The 27,378-nt window shown below is 43.6% G+C and overlaps 1 protein-coding gene and 1 pseudogene across 7 annotated transcripts in view; both read right to left on the bottom strand.

The window, feature by feature from the left end:
- Positions 1 to 7,188, bottom strand: part of CDC14B (cell division cycle 14B) — a 95,668-nt gene extending 88,480 nt beyond the window's left edge. For 3 of the 7 annotated variants that reach the window (XM_070400878.1, XM_070400880.1, XM_070400883.1), the window contains exon 1: positions 6,836 to 7,188. In XM_070400878.1, the coding sequence (XP_070256979.1) occupies positions 6,836 to 6,992 (157 nt within the window). In that variant the 5' untranslated portion in view covers positions 6,993 to 7,188. The remainder of the gene's footprint in view (positions 1 to 6,835) is intronic. The other 4 variants (XM_070400884.1, XM_070400881.1, XM_070400882.1 and 1 more) reach the window with 2 other exon arrangements.
- Positions 7,189 to 14,178: 6,990 nt separating this feature from the next.
- Positions 14,179 to 15,744, bottom strand: LOC138998923 (large ribosomal subunit protein eL8 pseudogene; annotated as a pseudogene).
- Between the last annotated feature and the right edge of the window lie 11,634 nt (positions 15,745 to 27,378).

Genomic DNA, 27,378 nt, shown 5'->3' with positions numbered 1-27,378 from the left:
TTCCATATAAACTCCAGAATCTAGATGAGACGTACACATTCCAGTTCAATATCCTTGTATTTAAGATGTTAAAATCAATTTTATCTTGAAAAATGTTTACAAAGGTAATCCCTGCCTAATACAGAAGTCAGCACTTCTAGAAATTGAGTAACTCCAGAAGCTAAAAACCAAATCATGTAAAGAACAATTGTGGAAGATTCGTTATCTCCTGCTGAACCAACACACTCTCTAATACAATCTCTCCACTTCTGCCAACAACCCCTGCACCTACTTACCTCAATCGTAAAGGTGCCTATACTAAATGAGGAATAGCCTTGAAATATTCAGATAAACCACTCTAGTCATGCGAAATTTCATTTCAACTTACAGATAATTATAAAAACATTTTTAATGTGAAGGATCTGAAAGGATTTACTAAGATTAAAAACATTCCTTAGCTAGGAAGGAAAACAAAATACTGGCTACTAAAATTATTTTCCCCAATATAATAAAAATAATAGATTTAGAGATTTAAGTTCTTATTTATGTACAATACCCACACATCTTAAATACATTGGGCCTCTATGCTACACATTAAGTATGGAAAGGCCTTTTGAAAGGAAATTTATTTTACCCCCGTGCTCCCCCCCGCAACAAGAAAGTGCCATCTGCCAGTAACATGCACCACCATTATAAACCTTTGGATCTGTGTAATAACTCTCTTAAAACGGATGTACTAGAGCACAGTCATGCTTTACGTGAACCACTCTTAAAACATTTATACTCTCGGTAAATAATTTAATATATTTACTTTCTATAACCTTCTACCTGATGCTTTCCCATGAGGCCTTTGCATCTTTGCGAAGACCCCCAATAAGCTTAGCAGCAGTTTAATACCAGGCAACATACAAACTCTTTAGTATAATATAAATATGTAACAATAGCTTCAGACATGAAGGAATGGCCTGGGATTGATCTTCCTCTGTGCCACACCTCCTCTGCTGCGGACAAATACTGAGCCAGCCTCCGTTGGGGCCACGAAGAGCACGCTCAGAAGCAGAGCAAGGGACACTGCATTTTCTCCGCTGTTTCACGGAACCTTCTGTGCAAGTAACTTATGGGGAAATATCTACTACTTCTGAGCTACAAACTTCCAGCAGTGACGGTCCCAGCCTGCCCTTCCGGCCCTGTCCTGGCACTTGGAATGCTAAGGAGATCGATGGCGCCCTGGCTGTCAGCAAGCACCAGGCCAGTCACTCAACATGCAGCGCCTTCCCTTCATCCTCCCTACAACTCTGCGCCCTTTTTAAACAGATGGGGAAATCGCAGCTCCAAAGGCTATTAATAATCCAGCTCTGTTCAATCCCCGTGTGGGCAGACACGAGCTTACCCTGGTCTCCTCATGCCTATCCACGAGAATTAGCTCTGCCTAAGCTCTACCCATCCAAGTGTTCCCTCCCCCGTGATTTCAAACACGGTATGGCTCCTCTGTACATTGCTTCTCCCTCAGGCCCTCCAAGTTTTTCCCTCACTTAACACGTGAAACAAGCTCCAAGACAGCAGGGACTATCTCCAGCAGTGATCCTATTTTTAGCACTTCAGGGGAAAAAAAACCTGGCTGAGTATTCATTCATATTTGTTGAATGAATGAAATATCAGGAAAATCTTGGCTGTGATGACAGCCAATTTGGAAAACAGCACGAGCTCTGCAGGCCCTGAATTGTGTACTTAGTTTGCTCATTTCTCCAAATTCCCGATGTTAATTACTCATCTCTCTAAATTCAACTTTACAAATACTACTTTTGCAGCATCTACTATGACACTACTAGCCTAAGTAGCACAGGACTAACTAGTAGATGTTCAACAAACCATTTATGTACAACTCTGTGAAACAGCTTTATCTGTCGGAAAGAATGAAAGTCATAAATTTATTTCCCATCGATTTAGCCAAAATTACTTATCTCTGGTCTTGGCTTCTTCAGAGGGAAAAGTGAGTGAATAGTTGTGATATTTCTAGATGATCACCTGAAATTCTTTCAAAAAACAAAACATCTGTCTCATCAACTCAGAAATCCCCAGAGACTATCTCAGAAACTTGCAAGAGCTGTCATTCCATCCTAAAAATCCACAAAGTGGTTTCATCCCAGTCCTCCCTAACCCCAGCAGGAACTGGAGAAATTCACTCCCATTCCAAGGCACAGAGAAGTTAGAGTTTACACTGACTGGCAACTGCTGGGATTAGTACCATTTTATAAGCCAGTTAATCCACTTCCCTTCCTCATCTATATGTCCAACCCCTTTATGTCCATTGAAGCAGAAACATTTAAACTGTTAGGTTCTTGTGTGTACTGTTGGAATGCCTGAGGAGTTATATTTAAAGTAGATAACATGACACCATCAGAAGTAAAGATTTTGAAGAATGAAGCACATAAATCAAGGAAATGAATTCACATTATGCACAAATTTAAAAGTATAATTTTCTTCCTTCTTATAGAATAAGCAAGAAGAAAAAATGAATAGTACATACTTTGATGAGCTTCAGTTATTGAAACTCAATAATCTACTACATGAAACTTGTGAAGAAAAATGAATTTACTTCCTCTTGAAACAGTGCACCAGGTAACAGCATTCCTTTTCCAGCAAGAAAATATACTTTCATCACTGCAAATAATGAACATGCATGACTATTTTACATAGTGAGCATGCAATAAACATTTCTTAAATTAATGAATAATTTTCCCCATCTAATGATGCCTAGTGATTTTTTTTTAAATCCTAAAAAATGGGAAGGGGGTATTGTATTGTTTAATTAAATTTGATGAGTATCCAAGACACCACTAATCAGTTCTTACAAATGACAATCGTAACCTCGATTAGAGCTTCTCCAATAAAATGATTTACAGTTACTCTTTAAAAGGTAGAATATCATGGCAGACACTGAAGAAAAAATCTTTTTTTTTAAATCTAAGACAAACCACCAAGAATCTTTTTAGCTAGTAGTTATTATAAACTTCCTTTACTCGTCAAGAATTTAAAGAACAAGAAAGTAAAATAAATTGAGGTTCTGTACCAACAATCAATCCTATAAATTATCAAACAGATTACACAGTGCTATAATCTTTAAAATTCTTTTCCTATATTAATAAAGAGGAAAGGAGAACTAACTCTGTCATTCATGGAGAGCCCCATTTAAGGGACATGAATATAGAGATCGAAAAGGTTAAGACTTGTGGCCACAAGAAGGTTCATAATAAAATAAAAATCCTGACTGTGCCCAAGATTTTTTCCTTTGGTATTTCTCCCATCTTGAATTATCTATTCCAAATTCAACTGAAAAGCCTCCTCACTCGCCTTCTTCCTCCAGCTCCCTTGACTGGTAACAATGAATTCCGATCATAGCTTTACTCAGCAGCTTACACTGTACTTAGCATCTTTCTTGCACACGGTGCACTGGAACTGCAACAGGAATACAGCTCAGGTAAAAACCCATCCCACTGCACGTGGCAAGGACTCAGTGAATGGTCAATAGCATCTTGATGGGGTCAGGGTCAGAATAACCCCCATCAGTCTGCTCCTGGTAAGAGTAAAAATTTTAGCCCAGTGTAACCAAGTGGCTGGCCGGACCCTGAACAGCAGTGACCCAGAACAAAGAACTACAGGAACAAAATAGGCATTAAGCATCCTATACTGAATGTCCACAAATGAACTGTCCTGGAACCAATGGGACTTCCACTTACTGATAAAATAGGCTGCGATAAAAATGACGGCTAAAGTAAAAAAAGAAAAAGTTAAAGTATTTAAGGGCAGAAGTGATAATGTGCATTAATCTTTACAAGCCAACCTCAATAGGAAAAAAATCATCACAATCTTGTAAGTGCTGGCAAGAATGTGGAGTAATTGGCACATAGCTGGGGGGAATACTGGTGGTACAACTGGTAGTTGGTCAAAAAATTAAACATGGAGTAACCATGCGATTCAGCAATTTCCCTCCTAGGTATACACCCAAAGGAACTGAGAACATATGTCCACGCAAAAACTTACACATGAATGTTTATAGCAGCGTTCTTCATAATCGCCAACAAAGGACACTGATGAATGAATAAACCTATATGTACTTTGACCAGCCTCTTCACTCTATTTTACTCTACAGATACTCACAGCTGGGTAAACACACTGATGCTATCATAGCCATTTGCAGTAGGGCTGGAAAACCCCCAAGGTAACCATTTATTTATTATCGTTAAATAAATCACACCTTAGCCACACAATGCAATATCATGCAGGCATTAAAAACAGGACTGCTCTATCTGTTATGGCACAATTTGTAGAAACTCACATATGCATAGAAGGGAAAGAAAGTAGTACCCGGGAGAGAGGCTAACTGTATCTATATACCTCCTCCGGCAATGTTTGACTCTAAAAATGTGCAGGCATTGCTTTTTAAGTTCAGGAAACAGTGAGGAAAACAAGTAGGCAAGAATGGGACCAGACTGCCATTTGCTGAGAATGAGGCCTTATTTTACAAGCCGAATAAAAAAAAAAAGTAGTCCACACACCGCACCCCACGTCACTTCATTTTGTCTTGTATATCACACCAAAACAGACTGATTTAGTATCATTTTTTCCCAGGAAGCCAAGGCTGTCACTAAGGAACACCTGGAGAAACCGCAGGGAAGGTTGACTCCTACTTCCCTGGAGTGATCTTACACTGAGGCTGGAACCTTCCATTCATCTGGGCTTGGAAGCCAAGTAACAGCATTTTGATTTTACACGCTGCACCAGCTCTTTCCTCAATGTGCTGCTTGTGATATTTTCTGAAGGCATGTTAATTCATTGGTCACTGTCTCAGGAAAGCCAGATTGCATTTTTTTCTCAATGAAGGAGGAGGAATATTTACCCCCATGACTTTGTTGTAAAAAACTTCCTTTTGCCTGACCAGTGTGGCTCAGTGGTTGAACATCGACCACAGTTCAATTCCTGGTCAGGGAATATGCCCAAGTTGGGGGCTTGATCCCAGAGGCGGAGCCTGAGGCTCATCATTGATGTTTCTCTCTCTCCCTCTCCCTCCTTCTCTGAAATCAATAAAATGTATTTTTTAAAAAAACAAACTTCCTTTTTGATTGGAGCCAACCTAAATGTTCAGCAGTAGGGAGCTGTCTAAACAAGCTATAAACATATATACATTTAAATCCCCATATCCTTTTTCATGGTTTTAGGTTTTAAAACCATATCGACTTTGACCTAAGCAGTAATTAAGAGCAATGAAGCATAACAATCAGTCTGCTAAGAAATAGTGTGAAGAACAACGTGCAAAACAAGATTTGTACCCTACCATGCCTGGGTATGGGAGAGAATATCCGTGTATGTACACAGTCTTTCTGGAAGGAGTCACAAGAAACTAGGAACATGCATTATCTCTGGGGAAGGATACCCGTGGCTGAGACCAACTTTTCACTACATAATCCCGTGTACCTTTAGAAGTAAGAGTTCTGTACCATGTAAGTGCAATACTTGCCCTAAAATTAAATGCTAGTAAACAAAGTTCCTTTGAAGAGGTTTAAAGAACATAGGCATAAGGAATGTGTGGGTCCTCCACTCCCGCCCTCCTCACGGGGCCATCTCCAGAGTGTACACCATTGGGAGGACCAGCAGGCTTCCCCTCCTACACTGGATTGCTCTCCCTTGGACCAGGCAGGTATCAGCAGGGGGCAGGGACTTAAGGTAACCACTTCCTCCTCACCCCTCTGTTCCCAGGGGCCACCCACCAACAATGACAAACCTTCCTTTTTTTAAAAAAAAAAAAGAACCTTAGTTTCCAACTGTCCATCAACCTAGTCCTAGAATATAATTTCTACGTTTCTGTGTTTGAACACTTTTAAAACTAATTTTCTGACCTCTCCAGCTCACCTGGTGCCCCAATGGCTAAGGGCGGCCACAGTTTATAAAAACCCCAGGCATGCCAGGGTTTACACATTCCACACCGCATTAAACAGACTGCAATCCCCTCATGTGGATGGCTGTGTTTACCGTGTTTCCGCACCCACCATAGCATGTGACGCCTTCACAAGCTTCGGTGTCAATCCTGGCAAACCCAGCAGCTACCAAAATCGATGTATTAGCTTTCGAGAACAGTAGAATCAGCACTAATAATAAAACAGCTATCCGCGGGCTGTTTTTCTACCTGCTGTGTCTGGATGCGATTGCTCACAAGTGACAACTCAGTGCATTCAGCACGCTGACCGGTTCAAATGCCATCCACGTGACATGTTGTTTCTTGAAGCCCCGGAGGGGAACGACCGCGTGCCTGCGCCAGGGAGGGGGCGTGCACGGAGGACCGGGGCGGGGGGGGGGGGGGGGGGGGGGGGGGAGGACCCGGGCGGGGGGAGGACCGGGGCGCAGGGAGGGCCGGCTCGCCAGCCAGGCGGGGCTCCATTTCCTAGCCAGCAGCAGAGGTTTGGCCCACGGCACCCAAACAGCTCCCCTGAGGGCATGTTCTGCGCGTCCGGGGAATCCTCTGGGGCCACACGGAGGTTCAGGGTCCGGCAGGGAACCCCAGGAGGTGGCATCAATCCGACCTTAGAAAAAGCCCGCGGTGCCGAGCTGCTGCCAGCCGTTTAGAAAGGTGACCTCGGCCCACCTTGCTGGGCAGGAGGGAGTCAAACAGATCAAGTTACAGCTCACCACACACGGACCGCAACCAGGAGGGGCACTCCCTGGGCGCCAAGCTCCTGGAGGGAGTGTGGCGGCTGGGGCTTGGGTGGGGGTGGGGATGGGGGGGCGGGTGGGCTGGGACCCCCGCGCAGGGTGCCGAGCGTCCCGGACGGGCGCCTCGCCACGCATCCGTCGGCAGGCTCACCGGAGATGTTCAGGTACAGGTCGTCCCGCTGGTCCACGTGACGCTGTTCCCGCGACGCGGAGCTGCGGCTCTTCTTCGCTCCCAGGGAGGACGAGCTGCGCCTGGAGCAGGGGGGGTCGGGGGCCCAGCTCAGCTGCCTCTCGTTCTTCCGCTTCATGGAGGCGGCCGCGGCCCCTCAGGGGGCCACCACCATGGTCCCGCTCGCCCGCTCGCCCACGGAGGCCCCTGCCAGCCACGCGCGTGGACTCTCGGGGCACTGGGGGCAGAGCGGCGCTGCGGGAAAGACGGGTGCCCGCCGAGCCCGGCAGGAGGCGGCCGTACAGGAGGAGGGGCCAGGCCCCCCGTGCCTGCCCCTCTCCCTTCTGCAGCCTCCGCGGGACCCGTGCCGCAGCCCCTGCCGGCGCCCCCCCTCCCGCCCCCAGGTGCCCGCAGCCCGCGGGCTGGGCAGAGGCGCAGGAGCTGCGCGGGCGGCTGGAACTGCCTCGGGGACCTGCGCCCGCCCGCCGTGGACGCCTCTGCGGAGGGGCGCGCGGAGGGCAGTCCCCGATGCCCGGGGACCCCAGGAGGGCTGTTCCGTGGAGCTTCATTCACAAAAAAGGGCCCACAACCCTCCTCGGCCGCCGACTGAGGCCTTTCATTGGTCAGGGAGGCGTGATGTCACAGAGAGGGGACCTTTCTACAGGCAGGTACCTGGTGACGCCATAAAGAAAAGTCTGAGTGGTTCCGCCAATCAAAGATAAAAGTGCGGGGCGACACTGCCCGCGCCCCAACTTTACTGTTTCTTCTGTGCTCCCCGAGGGCCTAGACCCCAGTTCCCAACTTCTTAGTGAGTCCCCGAAGCTTTATATAGCCCCGTCCTAGTAACTCCAGTCCTTTGGCACGTGTGTTTTTTTTTAAGTTCTCGGTTTTCCTTGTAGTCGCACCGACTGGAGGGAGGACTTCAGCCATGGCTTCTGGCTTGGAATGATGAAGTTGTCCCCACTACATAGACTTAAGGTAGATTTGGTTTCAGAACTCACCGACTGTTTGTCCGTTGTGCTTCTTACCGACCTCGCATTGCATTCAAAAAGGACAAGCAGCCCTGGCCAGTTGCTCCAGTTGGTCACAGGTCCTGGATACACCCAGGTTGTGGTTGGGTCCCTGGTCAGGGCACTGGAAAAATCCACCAATGAATGCACAAATGGACGGAACAACAAATCGCTGTCCCTCTCACTCTTTTAAAAAATCAATCAATTTATTTTATATATAAAGAACAAGCAAGGGCTCCTTAAGGAGTGGATAAAACTACAGTGGAGACACCTCTTACTTAGTTCCTCATCTCAGAATCCAGTACCTGGATTAACTCAGTAATTTTTTAGACCAGTTACTATGTTCTTCTTACCTAAGGTGTCTACAAGTCAAATTATTGAAGTATTGAAGCAAGTGGCGGATTTAATCCTTGAACTTTTATCTTGCAAACTGTAGTCAGATCCCTTTGTTTTTCTTTTGGATTGAAATAATGCCTGATCTTTCTGGAACTTAACCAAAACTGTCATTTGGCAGGGCCTTTAAACATTTCCATGATAGCACCTAAAAGGGTGAGAAGATTGGAGGACAGTCTTTACATTTCACAGCCAAAATTACCTTGCAAACTATTCCTAATTTTTGGCCAGCACAGTCCTAATTTTACCCTGCGGTTCCACAATCACTGCCAGCTTCTGGAAGAGGAAGGTGAATTAAGTCAGTCCCCCAGGAATCCTCTCAGGAATGCAAATTTTAATAGTTTCCTCCCGGATGGGCTATTTGGCTTCTATTGTTGAAGGCCTTTACTTTAAGCACTGCTAACTGAGGAGGAAAGGGGTCTTGTTCTGAGTAATTACTACATGGGAGTAGTCCTCTTGGCTCCCTAGAATGACATTCTACTTATTGGAGACTGACTGACCTAAATGTCAAACTCAAACTAAAGTGCCGAGAAGTTCACTTATATCAATTTGCTTTTCTTTCACCTTCAGCTATAGTGTTTGGGCTAGAAACCCTAACAAAATGTTTTCAATAAAAGGAAAATTCTAAATACAGATAATTATATTATAAGCATTTTTACACTTTACAAATATATACCTTTACGGTTTTGTTAGTATAACATTATCAAGAGAAAAAGTACATGATTACACTTCATGCAGAAAGATCTTCCATTCTTGGGAAAAGGAAGTCCATGTGCTAAGTCAGCAGTTCTCAACCTGTGGGTCTCGACCCCTTTGGTGGTCGAACGACCCTTTCACAGGGGTCGCCTAAGACCATCCTGCATATCAGATATTTACATTACGATTCATAACAGTAGCAACATTACAGTTATGAAATAGCAACGAAAATAATTTTATGGTTGGGTCACAACATGAGGAACTGTATTTAAAGGGCCAGAAGGTTGAGAACCACTGTGCCAAGTATACATATTAAAGTTTGCAACCCTATTTATATTTTGTCCTTAAATCATGTTTACATAGTGGCTAAAAGTATTATTTCTTACAGATACTTGTTTTGTTGCGGCACTTTCCTTGAACAATTGGTGTCTTCCCACACTTCAAAAAAAGTGACCTGCCCTAACCGATTTGGCTCAGTGAATGGAGCATCGACATGGAGATGCAAGGGTCCCAGGTTCGATTCTAGTCAGGGGCATGGGCCTTGGTTGCGGGCACATGCCCAGTGGGGCGTGTGCAGGAGGCAGCTGATCGATGTTTCTCTCTCATCGATATTTCTAACTCTCTGTCCCTCTCCCTTCCTCTCTGTAAAAAATCAATAAAATATATTATTTAAAAAAGTGACCTCTTAGCTGAGAATTTGGCCACAGGAAATGTACTTTGCATGGTTGGTTGGTGAGTTTGCTGTTCATTGTTTGACCATTGATCATAGAAATTTAGAGCTTGGAAGAGCCTTGGCTGTCCTTTCACAGTGAGGACCTGGGGCCCAGTCAGTGGCAGTGGCAGGGCTGGGGTGAGACCCTAAACACTTCAGGATTCTAAGTTGTTTTTGTCTGAGCTCAGAGACAGATGCATCTGGTTGTGATCCTCAACACTGTGGACAGCACACTGAAAAGCAACAAAAGGACAGGAGGAGTTCTAGGTAAAATAGTTACGGAGCATTTTCTTAAATGTATATTTCAGATAAATCATATTCTGAAAATTTGAAATCTTACCCTGAGATTTGTAGAAACTGGTCAATAGATACATGATGCTAAAGTTTCACATGGTGCCTGGCTGGTGTGGCTCAATAATGGAGCATAAATCTTGAGTCAGGAGGTCACGGTTTGAGTCCGGTCAGGGCACATGCCCAGGTTTCAGGCTTGATCCCCAGTGTGGGGCATGCAGGAAGCAGCCAATCAATGATTCTCTCTCATCATTGATGCTTCTCTTTCTCTCTCTCTCTCTCTCTCTTCCTCCCTCCCTCCCCCTTCCTCTCTGAAATCAATGAAAATGTTTTGTCTTGTTTTTAAGTTTCAGATGGTAATATAAATTTTAGAATCAATGGATTACAGCTTTTTTTCTTTAAATTTTTATTTTATTTTATTGATTCCAGAGAGGGAGAGGGCAGAGGGGAGAGGGAGAGAGAGAGGGAGAGGGAGAGAGAGAGACATCAATGTGAGATACATCAATCAGCTGCCTCCCGACCCAGAATCAAACCAGACCAGGAATCAAACCCATGACCTTTCGGTGCACAGGACAACACTCCAACCAACTGAGCCACACTGGCAGGGCTGGATTACACCTTTAATTATGTGAAGATAATTTGTTTAAGGTCAAAATTCGATAAAAACTAGAGGGATTAGGTGGCAGGCATACGGGAAAATGGACACTAAAATCTTCTCTAGCACATTTAGAAAAAGTGGTTGTGTTTCATTGGATATTCTGGTAATCTCAGCATTAAGATGAAATTCCCATGTTCCTGACTCTAAGACTGAAAATCTCTTAGAATTGTGAAGAGAATGTAAGGACAGAAAAAAATGCCTTTCTTTTTCTTTGTTGTAGTTAGTTTTCCACAATTTATGAGAAGCACCTGGTAATTCAACCCTAAGACTGTTAGCTCCTCTGATTCACACAGTCCCTCTGTTCAAACTGCAAGACAAGATAAGATACTTTCAAGGCTACATTCCTGCATCTCTATCCTCCCTAAGGATTTAATGGCTGGGGAAATGGGGCAGGAAAGTTTCCAGTTAGTAGAAGGGCTCTACTCCCTCCCTTTCAAACCCAAGCTGCTTTTGAACTCTTTGTAACTTTCGCTCTAAGAATGTTTTACTGGCTTGTGAAGATGCTGATAAAGACACCTCCCTAGGACATCTGCTTGGACTAAAGAAAGCAAACAAACCTTTCCAAAGACTACCCCCCTGATGTCTGCTCAACTCCAGCCCCAAAGTCCCCCTCCCTTCTAGCAACAGCAGCCAAGAGCAGGCCGCAGTTTATTTCTTGCCTTTGTATTGATTAGCAACACACTGTCCATTTCCCTTAGTGCAGTGGTTCTCAACTTTCTGGCCCTTTAAAACAGTTCCTCATGATATTACCCCCAACCATAAAATTATTTTCGTTGCTACTTCATAACTGTAATGTTGCTACTGTTATGAATCGTAATGTAAATATCTGATATGCAGGATGGTCTTAGGCGACCCCTGTGAAAGGGTAATTCGACCGCCAAAGGGGTCGCGACCCACAGGTTGAGAACCGCTGCCTTAGTGGAAGGTAAAATAAACTTTCTCTCTGCTTCTATCTCTTCTCTTAGTTGTGAATTCTTTCACAGCCCGTGTCATGCACGGGCCAAACACCCTAACAAGGAAGAAAATGGGTATTTATTGGGTCCCCTCACATGCTGGGCACGGTACTGGGGCTTCACACAAACCACATGAGAGGTTATTCTCATTACAGGTGCGGAATCCCTCATTGACAGGTCAGGTCCTTAAGTCAGGTCCTGCAGTGAGTTTGGTTTGAAAACCTATGGCTCTTTCTTGGGTCCAGCACCATTCTCCACAGGTTGAGAACAGAGTTTAAAGGGATCTCTTCTTGCAGGTGGGTTTTTGAAATTGAATAACCTCTACAGTTGTGTAAATGTCATGTGTTGTTATTAAATTTTTTGGACCTCAGACCAAACCCTATAACTGTGGACTTTAAAAACAATATTCCTGCCCTGACCAGTTTGGCTCAATGGATAGAGCGTCAGCCTGGGGACTGAAGGGTCCCAGGTTCGATTCTGGTCAAGGGCATGTATCTTGGTTGCAGGTACATCCCCAGTAGGGGTGTGCATGAGGCAGCTGATCAATGTTTCTCTCTCATCGATATTTTTAACTCTCTATCCCTCTCCCTTCCTCTCTGTAAAAAATCAATAAAATACATTTAAAAGAAACACACAATATTCCTCATGTTAATTTGATTCTTTGGTTTTGTACACTTCCTCCCCCACAAAAAAATAAACTAGTAACAATAGAATGGGTGGGGAGGGGGTGAACATTCTAGTTATTTTGAGACTTGTGATCAAAGAACGACTGAGAATGCTTTCACCCCAAAGCCGTAGGCACAGGACTGAATAAGCAGTACAGAACTCTTTCTCTCGTTTACCTTTTGAGAAATGCTGCCATGCATTTGACTTGCTGTCAGATATTCAGTATGTCATTGGAACAGAATGTAGTAATCTGGGAGAAATGGAGAGAGATACATAGAGATCAGCACATTCATGCTGTCCTTGGCTAAACACTTCTACCAAGATTGCTTGTTGTGCTCATCCTCCTGATTAGCTTCAGAAATCTAGGTCCTGTTTTGTGATAGTGGCTTTTTACCTTAAAGATTCTTTTGTTTTTCCAAGATTCTTGAGTAAGGAATTTTTCTTTCTCTTTCATTTTATCCCAAATGACCAAATATCTAAACCTGTGACTGTATATTTTATTTTAAATAAAAGGCAGAAGTATATAATAAATATAAAAGTTCTCACCTTCACTCCCCACCTCAATCCTGCTCCCATAGATAACCACCTTTAACAGGCTGCATTTAGATAAGATTAAAAATAAATAAATTGGTTCTTGCTATGCATATTGCTCTATGCACCGTTGTTTTCATTTAATACTGCATCTAGAACACTTTCCTTGTCAGCCCTTATAGCCACTTAGTTCTGCGGCTCACAGATTTTCCTTGTATGTTTTCCATAATTTATTTTCCTGTGGATGGACACTGAGGTGGTCTTGGGGGAGTGGGAATGCTATTACAAACCATGCTCAATGAATATCTATGGGAGATGGAATTGATGGATCAAAGGGTATTCATTTTTTTAATTTGGATAGAACGAACAGTATTTGTTGGTACGTGTTTCCCCACGCTCTTGAAATCATTGGATATATAATCAGTACTTTTAAGTTTGAGATAAAAAATGATATCTCATTATTTCTATTGCATTTCCCTGATCACTAGCGAAGCAGAGCACAGGTGCTCATCAGATGTTTGAAGTGTGTTTTCTAAGAATTTCTTATTCATGTTCTTTGCTTATTTATTTATTTAGCTAAGTGGTAGTTGTTTATACATCATGGATTCCAGCCCCTTGAACCTTTGCTGGTATTACCTATTTACATATTCTCTGTCACATTATTCTATTCATGTTGCTATAAAAGTTTTAATGTCAAATCAATTTTATCAATTTCTAGGGCTTCTTCTAAGTGTTGTATCTTATTTTTCCCATCCCAATATTTTAAAATAGTTCTTTATTTGCTTCTATTTCTTTTAGAGGTGTTATAGTTAGCTCTTTAATTCACCTGGAATTTATGTGAAGGACATAAGAAAAATAAGGATCTATTTAGTCCCAACACATTTTAATTATATAACCCATCTTTTCCCCATTAATTTGAAAGGCTATATTTTATATGTACAGTTCTCATATACCGTGGCCTGATTCTAGTCTATTTCTATATCAATCTTTTTGTCTGTATTTATGCACTCTATTTAGCTTTATAGTATGGTTTGGTGTCCAAGTGGGATAAGTTCCTCCTTACTGTTTTTCTTTTCCAAAGATATTGGATTTCTATTTATTTATTTTTCACTCCTCACCCAAGGATATTTTTCCATTGATTTTTTTAGAGAGTAGAAGGGAGAGGGAGAGACAGAAAGAAACATCGATGTGAGAGAGACACATCAACTGGTTGCCTCCTACACACACACTGCAACCAGGCCCAGGGAACCTACAACTAAGGTACGTGCCCTTGACCGGAATTGAGCCCAGGACCCTTCAGTCCGAGGGTGGACACTCTAGCCACTGAGCCAAACCAGTCCAGGGCTCCAAAGATACTTTTTTTTTTAAGGAGTATTTTTATTACTTTTATGTAGAGAAAACTCAACAGTGTACACTTAGCCCAGCTTGGTGGCCAGGTCTTTAGCCTTTTCCAGCTCAGCAATGCGAGCCACTGACTTTGGACCTCAGATCCCCAATGGTGGCAGATCTCACTATATCTGTTGTTGTAATTGGTCCAGATAGCGTCCACCAGCTTAACCAGAGTTCCTTTGTCTTCCAACTTACAGTGATGGTGGTGCAGGTCTTCCTGTGGACTAGACGCCCAGCCTGGCCTCCCCCTTCCCGTGATAATGCAGTAGGGAGCTCCCAGCTTAGAGCACAGGGCAGGAAGGAAGACCATCAGCTCAATGGGATCCACATTGTGTCAATCACTACCAGCTGAACCTTCTTGTTCTCCACCAGGGTGGTAACAATGTTAACCCCTGCTTGAAGAACAGGTGGCCCTTTGGTGGGGACAACCCCTTTGCCAGCAGCTTTATTCTCAGCCCGGGCCTACAACTTCTGCTTCTTCTCTTGCTTTGTTTCCAGTCTGTACTTGTGGGTCAGCTTCAGTAGTTGAGTAGCTGTTTGGTGGTCTAAGGCCTGGGTGAACTGGTTAAAAGCAGGAGGCACTTTCAGACACTTATAAAGAACTAGTGGCCCAGTGCAGGAATTCGTGCACATTGAAAGGAAATTAATTAGAAGAAATATCTTAATATCGCTATTCGCCCTTTCTTTATAATAGAAGTGTCAACCAAATTTACGATCTACAATGATGGTTGAAACACACGCGTGCAATTGGCACCAGCAAGAGCTTTATATGTATCACTCATGTGTGAGTCAACTTGGGCTTTTATAGATAAAGAATGAACTTGCTTAATTAGACGTACTTTCTGATTTAGCTAAACTTTTTCCAGCCCAGTGAAGCACCCCAACTTCTCTTTCAGGTAATTGTCAGCAACACAGCAGTAAATACCAACATGAAGCAGATTATTATTGTAGGTCACGCAGGGAGGACAAAGGGTAAAATATTTAACTGCAGCAGTGTTTGACTGTATTCTGTACAGTGAGAAAACCTGAAGTCATTTTGAAGGTCCACCATTTCTTATTCTTTTCAGTTGGGTCAAGTTTCTAAGCTTTCTAAATCTCTGTTTTCTGGCTAATGAAAAGAAAATGGGATTGCACCAAATCTCCTATCTACCTACTACAGGACTTCTGTGAGGATCAAATAAGATGAGACGGGAAAACGCTTCAGGGACATTTGGTTACAGTGTAAAATGTTTGCACCTGTCTATAAAGCAAGTTGTGTTCCTGGGCTGAAGAAACTCCAAGGAGGCTAGTTGCTAGGTAGAGGGGGCCAGGCATTGCTACCTGACGTTATTACCCGGATGGACATTTAGCACATTAGCCTTTTATATACAGATAGCCCTTGACCACTGCAACCTAACATAGTGGGGCCTTTTGACAAAGAGAGTGAGGTCCCTTTGGGGCTGGATGTCCTATCCAATGCCAAATCCTCAAACGGAATTTACCACTTTCTTGGCCTCCTGCTTCTTCTCAATTGCAGGGGCCGGCACTACCTTCTTCCCCTTAGCTTTCTTTCCTTTTGGTATCTTGTGCAGCGGGAGGAGAAAGCCAAACATATTTTTATTATATGGTTATCACCACCTTAAACCAGACTTCAAACTTTGCTTCACTAAAGAATGAGCCAAAGGATTATGTACCTCCTGATGAACACAGCATCACCAAGAAAATATTACAGACAAAAATGTTTACCCTGAATCTAATAAAGTCTTGAGAGCTGACTTTAGTTTAGATGCAATCTAGCAAGTAGAGGAATAAGTTAAGTGACTAATGAGGAAACAAATATAACAAATCCTGAATGTGGGGCTTTCTAAAAATTCTGTCTCTTCAATGAGTAACTGTGTTGGGAAAAACTGGGGTCCAGTGGATGAGGGGACCTGTGGTAAATGAAAAGAGCCATTAGGGGCATAACAACCAAATGCAATAGCCAATCTCTGGTCTGAACAAATGAGCTATAAACAACATATTTAGGACAAGTGCAGACATTTACATATGGACTGGGCATCAGGTGATATTAGGGAAATCTACACTAATAAAAGAGAAACATGGTAATTGGCGTACGACCACTACCCTTCCCATTGGCTAATCAGCATATCCTTATGCAAATTAACTGTCAGCCAAGATGGCGGCCGGCAGCCAGGCAGCTGGAAGCGAACATGAGGCTTGCTTGCTCCAGGGACTGCAGACTGCAGACTGCAACTTCCCCACCTAACTTGCCCAGCCTCTGAGTTGCAACTCTAAGCAACTATGTACTATGTTGCAAATGTAGAAACCAGCTTTCAGCCAGCCGGGATCTCAGAGCTGAAGTTATACATTGTTTCGATTATAGAACGGCAAACAAACCAGATACTAAGCCTCAGAGCTAGAGCCAGAGCTAAAGCTGGCCCAGAATAAAATAAAAAAAGAGATAAAAAAGGAGTGGTTGGGAGCTTCAGTCAGCCTGAAAGCAGCCCTCAGCCCCTCACCCAGACTGGCCAGGCACCTCAGTGGGGACCCCCACCCTGAAGGGTGTGTGATCAGCTGCAAACAGCCATCATCCCCTCATCCAGGCTGGCCAGGCACCCCAGTGGGGACCCCCACCCTGATCCAGGACACCCTTCAGGGCAAATCAGCCAGCCCCCAGGCCTCTATCCTATATAGTAAAAGGGTAATATGCCTCCTAGCACCAGGATCAGCGTGACAGGGGGCAGCGCCCAAACCCCCTGATGGGCCCTGCTCTGTGTGTGATGGGGTAGAGCCATAACCTCCCCATTGGCCCTGCCCTGAGTGTGACAGTGGCGGCGCCCCAGCCCCCTGATCGGCCCTGCTCTGTGGGTGATAGAGGGCGGCGCCCCAACCCCCTGATCCGCCCTGCTCTGTGTGTGACAGGGGGCGGTGCCCTAACTCCCCTATCGGCCCTACTCTGTGCGTGACAGGGGGGAGCTCCCCAACCCCCTGATGGGCCCTGCTCTTGCATGACAGGGGGGAGCTCCTCAACCCCCTGATCGGCCCTGCTCTGTGCGTGGCAGGGGGTGGCGCTGCAACCTCCCCATCGACCCTGCCTTGAGTGTGACAGGGGGCGGTGCCCCAACCCCCCAATTGGCCCCACCCTGAGCGTGACTGAGGGTGGCATTGCAACCTCCCGATCCGCCCTGCTCTGTGCATGATGGGGCGGCGCCCCAACTCCCCAATCAGCCCTGCTCTGAGCCCGACCAGGGGCTGCACCTAGGGATTGGGCCTGCCCTCTGCCACCCAGGAGCAGGCCTAAGCCAGCAGGTCGTTATCTCCTGAGGGGTCCCAGACTGCAAGAGGGCACAGGCCGGGCTGAGGGAACCCCCCCCCCCCCCCCCCCCGCCAGTGCACAAATTTTTGTGCACCGGGCCTCTAGTATGGTAATAATAATAAAGTGGGTATGTAGGAGAATAGCCTTATTCTAGTGCTGTGGGCTGAACTGTCTTCCCCCCACATTCATATGTTCAAGTCCTAACCCACCAATTGTGATGGTGTTTGCGTGGGGCCTTTGGGAGGTAATTACGTTTAGATGAGGCAATGAGGATGCAGCCCTCATGTTGTGAATAGCTCCTTTATAAGAAGAGGAAGACAGAGGTAGCTCTCTCTCTCTGCCATGTGAGGACACAGTTTGAAGGCAGCTGTCTACAAGTCAGGAAAAGAGTTCTCATCAGGAATCAAATCACCCAGCACCTTGATCTTGGACTTCCCAGCCTTCAGAACTGTGAGAAATAAATATCTTGTTTAAACCACCCATTTTGTTATAGCAGCCCAAGCTGACTAATACATCTAGGAAAATACATACTAAAGAATTTATTGATAAAGTGTTAGAGTGTAACACTTTCAAATGGTTCAGTAAATATATACTCTATATCTCATTCTATCTATCTATGAGGCAACTATGGCAAAGTATTAAGAATTATTTAATCCAGGTAATGGTTTCTTGTTTTTTCATTGTGCTACTTTTTTGTGTGTTTGAAATTTTTCATATATCAGAGTCAATTTTTTATATTCTTACATACTGGTATTCTTACTATGATATTGCCTGGCATAGCATTTGATTTCTAGATAAAGTTGAGGAAAATTGATATATTTATAATACTGAATTTACAATATTGAATTCTCTAATAGGAATTTCTTAAAATATTGAATTTCTTTAAAGGAAAATGTTTATCTTTCCATTTATTTAAGTTCTCTCTTATATCCTTCAGTAAGTAAACCATCATAGATTTATTATGAGGTATTGTAAAATTTTGCTGCAATTGTGAATGGATGTTTTCTTCTCCAATATAGTTTTAAATTGGTCATTGCTGGTAGACAGGGAAGCTATTGATTTTGTACATGGTTCTTGTACCCTATCATTGTTACTAGAAGGTACAGCCTATATCCATATTAAGGAATGCAAATTTTTTTTTTCATTAAACATAGAGTTCTCAGCTTCTCTTGTTCACAAGGGAGATAGTAGTTTAAATTATTGTCCAGACTCGCCCAGCTGGTGTTGCTCAGTGGTTGAGCATTGACCTATGAACCAGGAGGTCACATTCAATTTCTGGTCAGGGCATATGCCCGGGTTGCAGGCTCGATCCCCAGGGTGGGGTATGCAGGAGGCAGCCAATCAATGATTCTCTCTCATCATTGATGTTTCTATCTCTCTCTCCCTCTCTGAAATCAATAAAAATGTGTGGTTTTTTAAAAATTATTGTCCAGACTAATTTCAGTTTCTCCTCCTGGCTTCTCACACTGCCTAGAAGCCAACTGGTACAAAAGAAATTAGACCTACTACAGTCTGGCCAAAAAGCAGCATCTACTACCTCTGGGACACTTTCATATACACCAAAGCCCAAGTGAGCTTTGAAATTAAACTCTCCTCTTTATTTCAGTCCAGATTTTTGGCATGCAGTCTCTCATCACCTCATTTTTACAAGTATAAAGGAGGTTTCATGAAGATTTATCGACCTTGCGTTCAAAGGAAGCTCTAGAGGTATGTATATTTCCCGCTACAGACATTTCCCACTGTGTCCACTTCTAATGGGATTTTTAAAAATCAAAGTATAATTAACATACAATACAATGTATGATCTTAGATGTTAGTTCAAAATTATGAGTTTTAAAATTATATACACCTGTGCAACTGCCACCAAAAACAAGATATAGAATAAAGGGCCTTTTATCATTTTTAAATTATTTTTCAAAAACAGTTTAAATTCAATATTATTCTGTTAATGGGCCTTTTTAAAGTACCATTCATGCAAAGATGAGCACGGCTCCTCGTTCAGGCCCTTATGCAGTTTTCCCCGTTGCCACTCCAACCTATCCCACCTTCACTTGCCCCTGCTTGCTGCTCTCCATTGCCACTGGCACCCCTTCCACAGCACACCTCAGCTTCTGAAATTTCCCTCCCACTCTCTCACCCTGACTGAGTTGGATGGGCTCTGCTGGCTGGAATCTCAGCCTTCTTCTTCAGATAGGACTTGGCTGTTCTCTCTGAAGGTCTGCAAAGTTTTCTTCAGCCCCAAGTTTTCCCTCCATTTTGGCCAGCCCAAACCTAACTGCTGGGCCAACCCTACCCACAGGGCCAGCCCCACTGGGCCTCCTCCCACTGGGACTAGGTGGTAGTAGGACAGAGTCTGCTGGAGCAGGTAGTTATCAGTAGAGATAATCATGTCATCTGAAGTAGCTAATAGCTTCCTTCACCTTCAGGACACACATTTTTCTTTCCACTTAATTATTCAACCTTGTCTGACTGCCCTTAGACACAGAAGTAAATTAAAGGAATTTCAAGTCACTTCTGTCCTTGTAGAAGTGTAAAAGCAATTTATCCTTTATCTCCTGTTATGTCTGGGAAGAAAATTCCCCACAAACCTTTCTGGCTATGGAAGAGAACTGACTACCAATTTCAATATATTGGGTGATTTGGGGGGGGGGGGGGATCTTTTTGTTAGAAGTCTTCCCATGTATGATGACATCATAGCCCAGTCTTAGGTCTCTACTCTCATCTACCATTTTTCATAGGAACAGGGAGAACAGGAAACAGTAAAATGCACAAATCTATAGTTTTAAATTTTTAATGGTGGGAGGTTTTCACTGTTTATGATTTTTTCTCTTCAATTTTCTTTTCAAATGGACAGATTAAAATGGATTCTTCATTAATTTCCTCTTTCTATTTTTAAATGTAGATTCAAGTGAACAGTGAATTGTTTTAGCCAAAGATAGGAGCTATGCAAAAGACAAAAGCACAAGGCTGAAGTGATGCATAATATAGGCAGTTTGCTACTAGAAATTATATGTAAAAGTGTATTGTTATTTAACAATATAGAAAAAAAGCAATTATGTTTTCACATTTACTGTATTGATATAATTATTTTAATTGGTGCACTATTAAATATTATATATGAAGAAAATTTATTTCTGAGTTGAGTCTGGCTGCCAAAATAACATTAAAATGTACTTTGAGCCGAAACCGGTTTGGCTCGGTGGATAGAGCGTCGGTCTGCGGACTGAAGGGTCCCAGGTTCGATTCCGGTCAAGGGCATGTACCTGGGTTGCGGGCACATCCCCAGTGGGAGATGTGCAGGAGGCAGCTGATCGATGTGTCTCTCTCATCGATGTTTCTAACTCTCTATCTCTCTCCCTTCCTCTCTGTAAAAAATCAATAAAATATATTAAAAAATAAAATAAAATAAAATGTACTTTGAAAATCCAAGTGAAGAGTTTGAGGATTACGTGTCTTCTAAACTGCATATCTGTTTCCTGGACCATGCTTCATCCTGCTTCCTAGTACACTGTCAAAATGGCAAATCTCCTCAAATCCTATTGTCAATTAAAATGGTTCAATAGCTGCCCTGTTTAGGGAGAGTCTTCTTGAATCTATCTTCTGGATCAGGGGTCCTCAAACTGTGGCCCGCGGGCCACATGCGGCCCGCCGAAAACATTTATCCGGCCCGCCGGGTGTTTTTGCTGCTGCTGTGTGCATAGGAATTTGTTCATAGTTTTTTTTTAAACTATAGTCCGGCCCTCCAACGGTCTGAGGGGCAGTGAACTGGCCCCCTGTTTAAAAAGTTTGAGGACCCCTGTTCTGGATCATACTATACATTTCTGTGAGAGTCATCTTTCTTGTGTGTATGTATTGTTGTTGTTTATTAATATACTTTTATTGATATCAGAAAGGAAGGGAGAGATAGAAACATCAATGATGAAAGAGAATCATTGATTGGCTGCCTCCTGCACACCCCCTACTGGGGATCAAGGTGCAACCCGGGCGTGTGCCCTGACTGGAAATCAAACTGTGACCTCCTGGTTCATAGGTCGACACTCAACCACAGAGCCACACGGGCCAAGCTGTGTGTGTATGTTTTGGTTTTTTTAGTTTGAAGAATTTCAAACCCTATGGTAAAGTTCATTTAGGGGGAAAAGTTTAATGTTTTTTATAGCATTTTTTCCTGGCCCAGGAAGCAATCCTCCTTAAGGGTTAGGGTCAGGATGTGCATTTTTGCAGGTGTTCTCTGCTGTGATGGTGAATCCTTGGTGCATCAGATTAGGAGGCTCAGGACGAGTTTGCCCCATTCTGGGTAATTCATGAACTTTGATCACTGGATGCATTATGGTGTTGCCTGCCAAGTTTTTCTACTGTAAATGGATAATTTTCCTTTTGGTATTTAATAATTTGTGGAGTAATACTTTGAGACCACAAACTTCCACTGCTGTGATTTAATACATGTTGATGATTCTAAATCACTTGTTACTATAATGGTGCAAACTAAAGATTTTCCAATTGTCTTGTACATTTTTAACTTGGCATTCTATAGAAAAAGGGGCTTTCTTTCCTCTCCCTTTTATGTACGTTTGTATGTATGTATATACATACATAGGTAGATAGGTGGTATGAATTACGAATTCACTTATGTTATACAGTGGGTTGTAATTCCTTACTGTTGTTATTTGATTCTCAGATTGTCCCAAATTTGACTAATGGGTGCCACTTCATACTGGCTCCTGTTTCCTTCTGACATATCCACATAATTTTTTTAGTGTTTTCTTACTTTCTGGCACAAGATGTTCCAGGTTTAACTTGTCCTTTCCCTGCCTCTGCCTAGGAATCAGCATTTTCCAAGAAGGCCCAGTTTCTTTCATTGGGTAATGGTATTTAGAAAGCACACCAGACCCTGGCCAGTGTGGCTCAGTTGGTTGGGCATCATCCTGTACACTGAAAGATTGCCAGTTTGATTCCTGTTCAGGGCCCATGCCGGTTGCAGGCTCAATCCCTGGTAGGGGGAATGCAGGAGGTAACTGATAGGTGTTTCACTCTCACATCAGTGTTTCTCTCCCTCCATCTCCCTTCCACTCCAAAATCAATAAAAAATTTTAAAAAGCAGAAAGGCCTCTATGACTTGGCTCTGGTCTTATTTACATATCCTGATTCCTTTACTGCCTTGTGTACTAAGCCACATACCTTCCTAGGGTCCCCAAAGTGACATCTTCCTCCACACTTTCTTTATAAAAAATAGTTTTATTGATTTTTTTAAGAGGAGAAGTGAGAGAAGGAGGGAGGAAGGGAAGAAGGGAAGGAGAGGAAGGGAAAGGGGAAGGGAGAAAGAAACACTGATATGAGAGATATATCGATTGGTTGACTCAACTGGGGATCAAACTCATAACCTGGGTATGTGCCCTGACTGGAAATTAAATGGGTGACCTTTTGGTGTAAGGGATGACACTCAACCAACTGAGCCACACTGGCCAGGAATTTTTTTATTTCTATTTACTTACTAGAGGCCCAGTGCACAAAATTCATGCATGGGTAGGGTCCCTAGGCCTGGCTGGTGATCAGGGCCAATCGGGGCCTTCTGGCTGCCAGCCGGGGCCTTCCTTAGTTCTGTGCCGCCACCTGGTGGTCAGCGCACGTTATAGTGAGCAATCGAACTTCCAGTCTCCCAGTCAAACTCCTGAGAGGACACTTTGCATATTAACCTTTTATATATATAGACTAGAGGCCTGTTGCATGAAGAGATTCGTGCAATAGGTCTTCCTTTCCCCTGGCTACTGGCACCGGTTTTCCTCCTGCACCTGGCAACCAGGCCTTCGCTCTGGCCGGGCTCCAGCCAGAGCCGGCCCCTGAGCCGTGAGGCTTCGCTGCTTTGCCGCCCCGGGGCCGTCAGGCTTCACTCCACCGCTTGGAGCCTACATATGCAAATTAACCACCATCTTTGTTAGGTTAATTTGCATACACTCCTGATTGGCTGGTTGGCATAGCAAAGGTACAGTCAATTTACATGTTTGTCTATTATTAGGTAAGATTTTTATTTATTTATTTTTAAATTTTTTAAAAATTTTTTTAAAAAAATATATTTTATTGATTTTCCACAGAGAGGAAGGGTGAGGGATAGAGAGCTAGAAACATCGATGAGAGAGAAACATCGATCAGCTGCCCCCTGCATACCCCCTATTGGGGATGTGCCTGCAACCAAGGTACATGCCCCCGACCAGAATCGAACTCGGGACCCTTGAGTCCGCCCGCAGGCTGACGCTCCATCCACTGAGCCAAACCGGTTAGGGCTAGGTAAGATTTTTAGAGAGAGAGAGAGAGAGAGAGAGAGAGAGAGAGAGAGAGAGAGAGAGAGAGAGGAGATGGAGGTGGGGCAGGAGAGAGAAATCGATTTTTGTTCCACTTATTTGTGCATTCACTGGCTGATTCTTGTATGTGCTCTGACTGGGAATTGAATCCACAACCTTGGCTTATAAGAAGGATACTCTAAACAACTGAGCTACCCAGCCAGGGCCTCTTCCTCTATACTAGTGGTTCTCAACCTTGGCTGCACATTAGAATCACCTGGGAATCTTTTTAAAATCCTTATTTCTGGGCCTCTTCCTCCATAAATTCTATTTCTTTGTTATGGGATGGGGCCAAAACATTAGTACCAAAGAAACAGAATTTCTGGAGGATGAGGCCCAGAAATCAGGATTTTAAAAAGATTCCCAGGTGATTCTAATGTGCAACCAAGGTTGAGAACCACTGCTCTATTCTCTTGCCAATTTTGGATGTCCTTACCACTCTTCTTCTATGGGGCTAATTCTCATTTTTTCCCCATAACTATTCAAGTACGAACCAATGTGTGGTTTTCTCTGACCACCTCAGAATCCTACACTGAGTGGTGCTCCTGGCAGCACTTCCTCCTTAATGCCTCTCATGTGCCAGGGGATGGCATCTCCTTGTTTTAACTTACATTTAACTTACATTAAATCATTAACTTGATTACCAGTGCACTTGAGGATATTGGCTTAGTTTCTAGAAAATAAAAAGTAATACTAAACATATATATATAACTAATAATCATCCATATATATATGCCTAAGCGACCATTACAACCGAACGACTGGAACGACAGTCAACCAGTCGCTATGATGCACACTGACTAACGGGGGCAGAAGCTCAATGCAGGAGCTGCCCCATGGTGGTCAGTGAGCTTCCACAGCGGGAGTGCCACTCACTGCTGTGGCGGTGGGAGCCTCTCCCGCCTCTGAGGCAGTGCTACTGGGTGGCAGCGGCAGGTGCAGTGGGGCCGGGATAAGCGGCAGTCCCCTCCTGCTGCTTCAGCATTGCTATATCCCCCAAGAGGTCCCAGATTGCGAGAGGGCCCAGGCCAGGCTGAGGGACCCCACCCACGCATGGATCCGTGCACTGGGCCTCTAGTCTACCATAACATAAGAACTGAGATTATAAAAGAATGAGGTTGATAGTCATTGTTGTACTGCATTTTCATGGAATCTTCTATAACCAATTAGAACCAAATAATGTAGAGAAAATTACAGTGCCTTGAAATTTTGGATGATTATTAGTTATAAAAATAACTGTTTTTGGAGGGCCAAGATGGTGGTGTAGATAAATGTGGTACTCACATCCTCCCAGAACCACATTAAAATTACAACTAACACACAGAACAACCCTCATTCAGAACTGCCTGAAATCTGCATAATGGAAGTCCTCCAATTGGAGAATTAAAGAAGCCACATTGAGACGGGTAGGAGGGGCAGAGGCATGGAATGGCCATGTGTGGCATTTTTTAATGTGAGGAATATCTTGGTGGAGAAGTCCCCTATCCCCTCAGTGAGGAGCAAGGGGTCCAAAGCCCACAGCACATCCCTCACCCCAGGGTTACATTGCAAAGAAGAGAAGTCCCCATAACTTCAGACTGTAAAAACCAGCGGGGATTGCGGCTGAGTGACACCGAGGCTGCTGGAGTCCCAGGCAGTTCCTCTTAAATGGCCCACACACGGGCTTACTTGGACTCACTCCCTGAGCTCCTAAATTGGGGAGCAGTTTGAAAGGATCCAGGGACATACAGAGAAGAACTAAACTGTCTGGCATCAGAGCAAGAACTGTGGGGGAACAGATTAAAAATGGTGGTAGGTGCAACACAGACATGCTCCCAGAACCAAATCAGAATTACAGTGAAACTAAACAAACAAACAAACAAAAAACATATCCTGAACAATCCACTGAGCACTGGCTGGAGAGAACCCTGATAACCAAGGACAAAAAGTGGAGCCACATAGAGACTAGTAGGAAGGGAGGAGGCACAAAAGGACAGGCTGGGCTCCCACAGATAGCAGCTGAAGTTCTGGAGAGATATCTCAGCTATGGGGGTTTGCCACTGAGAACTCTGAGGTCTAATCCACAAGCTAAGCACCACAGCAGAGAGAACCAGAACTGAGAAAGGTGCCCAAATAATATCTGGCTGTAAAAAGCAGCAAGGTTGCTATCTGCCAGTCAGAGGGCACTCTTTTAAAGGGCCAACACACCTTGTGCTCCGACACAGGGAGAGCAGAGTGGACTGGAGCTGTGTGAGCCTAAGCCAGGGTTGCGGGCTCTGGGATTAGAGCTCAGAAGCCAGACACCCAGTTTCCTGTGCTGAGTTATTCCTCATGCTGCAAAGGTCATCTTTCTCAGGCACACCTTTGCTATCCAGGCGGTTTTTGCTTGGTGAGAAGACAGCTGACCCACCCATTGGAAAACCCGTTGCCCCACAGTGTGGAGTTTTTGAAACCCTTTAAGAGACTGAGGATAAAAATTAGCTTCCAGGCAGAAGCAATTGCCCCACCACACCTGTGGGAGGACTGGCTGAGGACTACTCAAGACTGAATCCAATCAGTCTGCAGGCAGAGGCGGGTCTCTGGAGGCTTTGAGTCTTTGCTTATCTAATTAGTCAGAAACAGCATTTGACACTGTAGAGCCAAGGTTGAGAACCACTGCTGTAGAGATTGAGAAGGGGTACCAGATCTACCTAATACACAGTCACAAACCCAAACAGGAAGCCAAAATGGGGAGACAAAAAACAACCCACAAATGAAAGAATGAGAGATTTCTCCAGAAGAAAAAATAAATGATATGGAGATAAGAAATTTATCTGATGGAACTCCCATAAGCTGTCAGCTGATTCCTTATCAGAAACTCTACAGGACAGAAGGGAATGGCATGAACTACTCAAGTTAATGGAAAGCAAGGATCTAAAACCAAGATTACTATATCCAGCAAGGATATCATAGAAAATAAATGGTGAAATAAAGAGCTTCCTGGACAAAAAAGACTAAAGGAGTACATCAAGCCAGAATTACAAGAAATGCTAAAGGGAATGCTGTAATGAGAAGAAGAAGAAATATAGAGAGAAACCTAGGCATACAGAATTAAAATGGCAATACATAAGGACCTATCAATAATAACCTTAAATATAAATGGATTAAACACTCCAATTGAAAGACATAGGGCAGCTGAATAGATAAAAAACATGACCCAATTATATGCTGTCTATAAGAGACCCACATCAAAACAAAAGACTCACACAGGATGAGAGTGAAGGGATGGAAAAAAATTTTCCAGACAAATGGAAATTAAAAAAAAAAAAGCTGGAGTAGCAATACTCATATCTGACAAAAGAGATTTCAAAATGAAGGCCATCACAGGAGACAACAAACGTCACTACATAATACTAAAGGGATCAATCCAACAAGAGGATATAACCCTGGTAAACATATATACACCCAATATAGGAGCACCTAAATATATAAAAAAACTTCTAGAGGACTTTAAGGGAGATACATAGCAATACAAGCATAGTAGGAGAATTTAACACTCCAATGACTTCACTGGATAGATCTTCCAGACAAAAAATTAACAAGGAAATAGTGACTCTAAAGGACACACTGGATCAAATGGA

The sequence above is a fragment of the Myotis yumanensis genome, unplaced genomic scaffold (genome assembly GCF_028538775.1).
Source record: "Myotis yumanensis isolate MYYU_CA2020_CCGP unplaced genomic scaffold, mMyoYum1.0.hap1 SCAF_21, whole genome shotgun sequence".
NCBI classification, from domain to species: domain Eukaryota; kingdom Metazoa; phylum Chordata; class Mammalia; order Chiroptera; family Vespertilionidae; genus Myotis; species Myotis yumanensis.
This window is presented reverse-complemented; position numbering and strand designations above follow the sequence as displayed.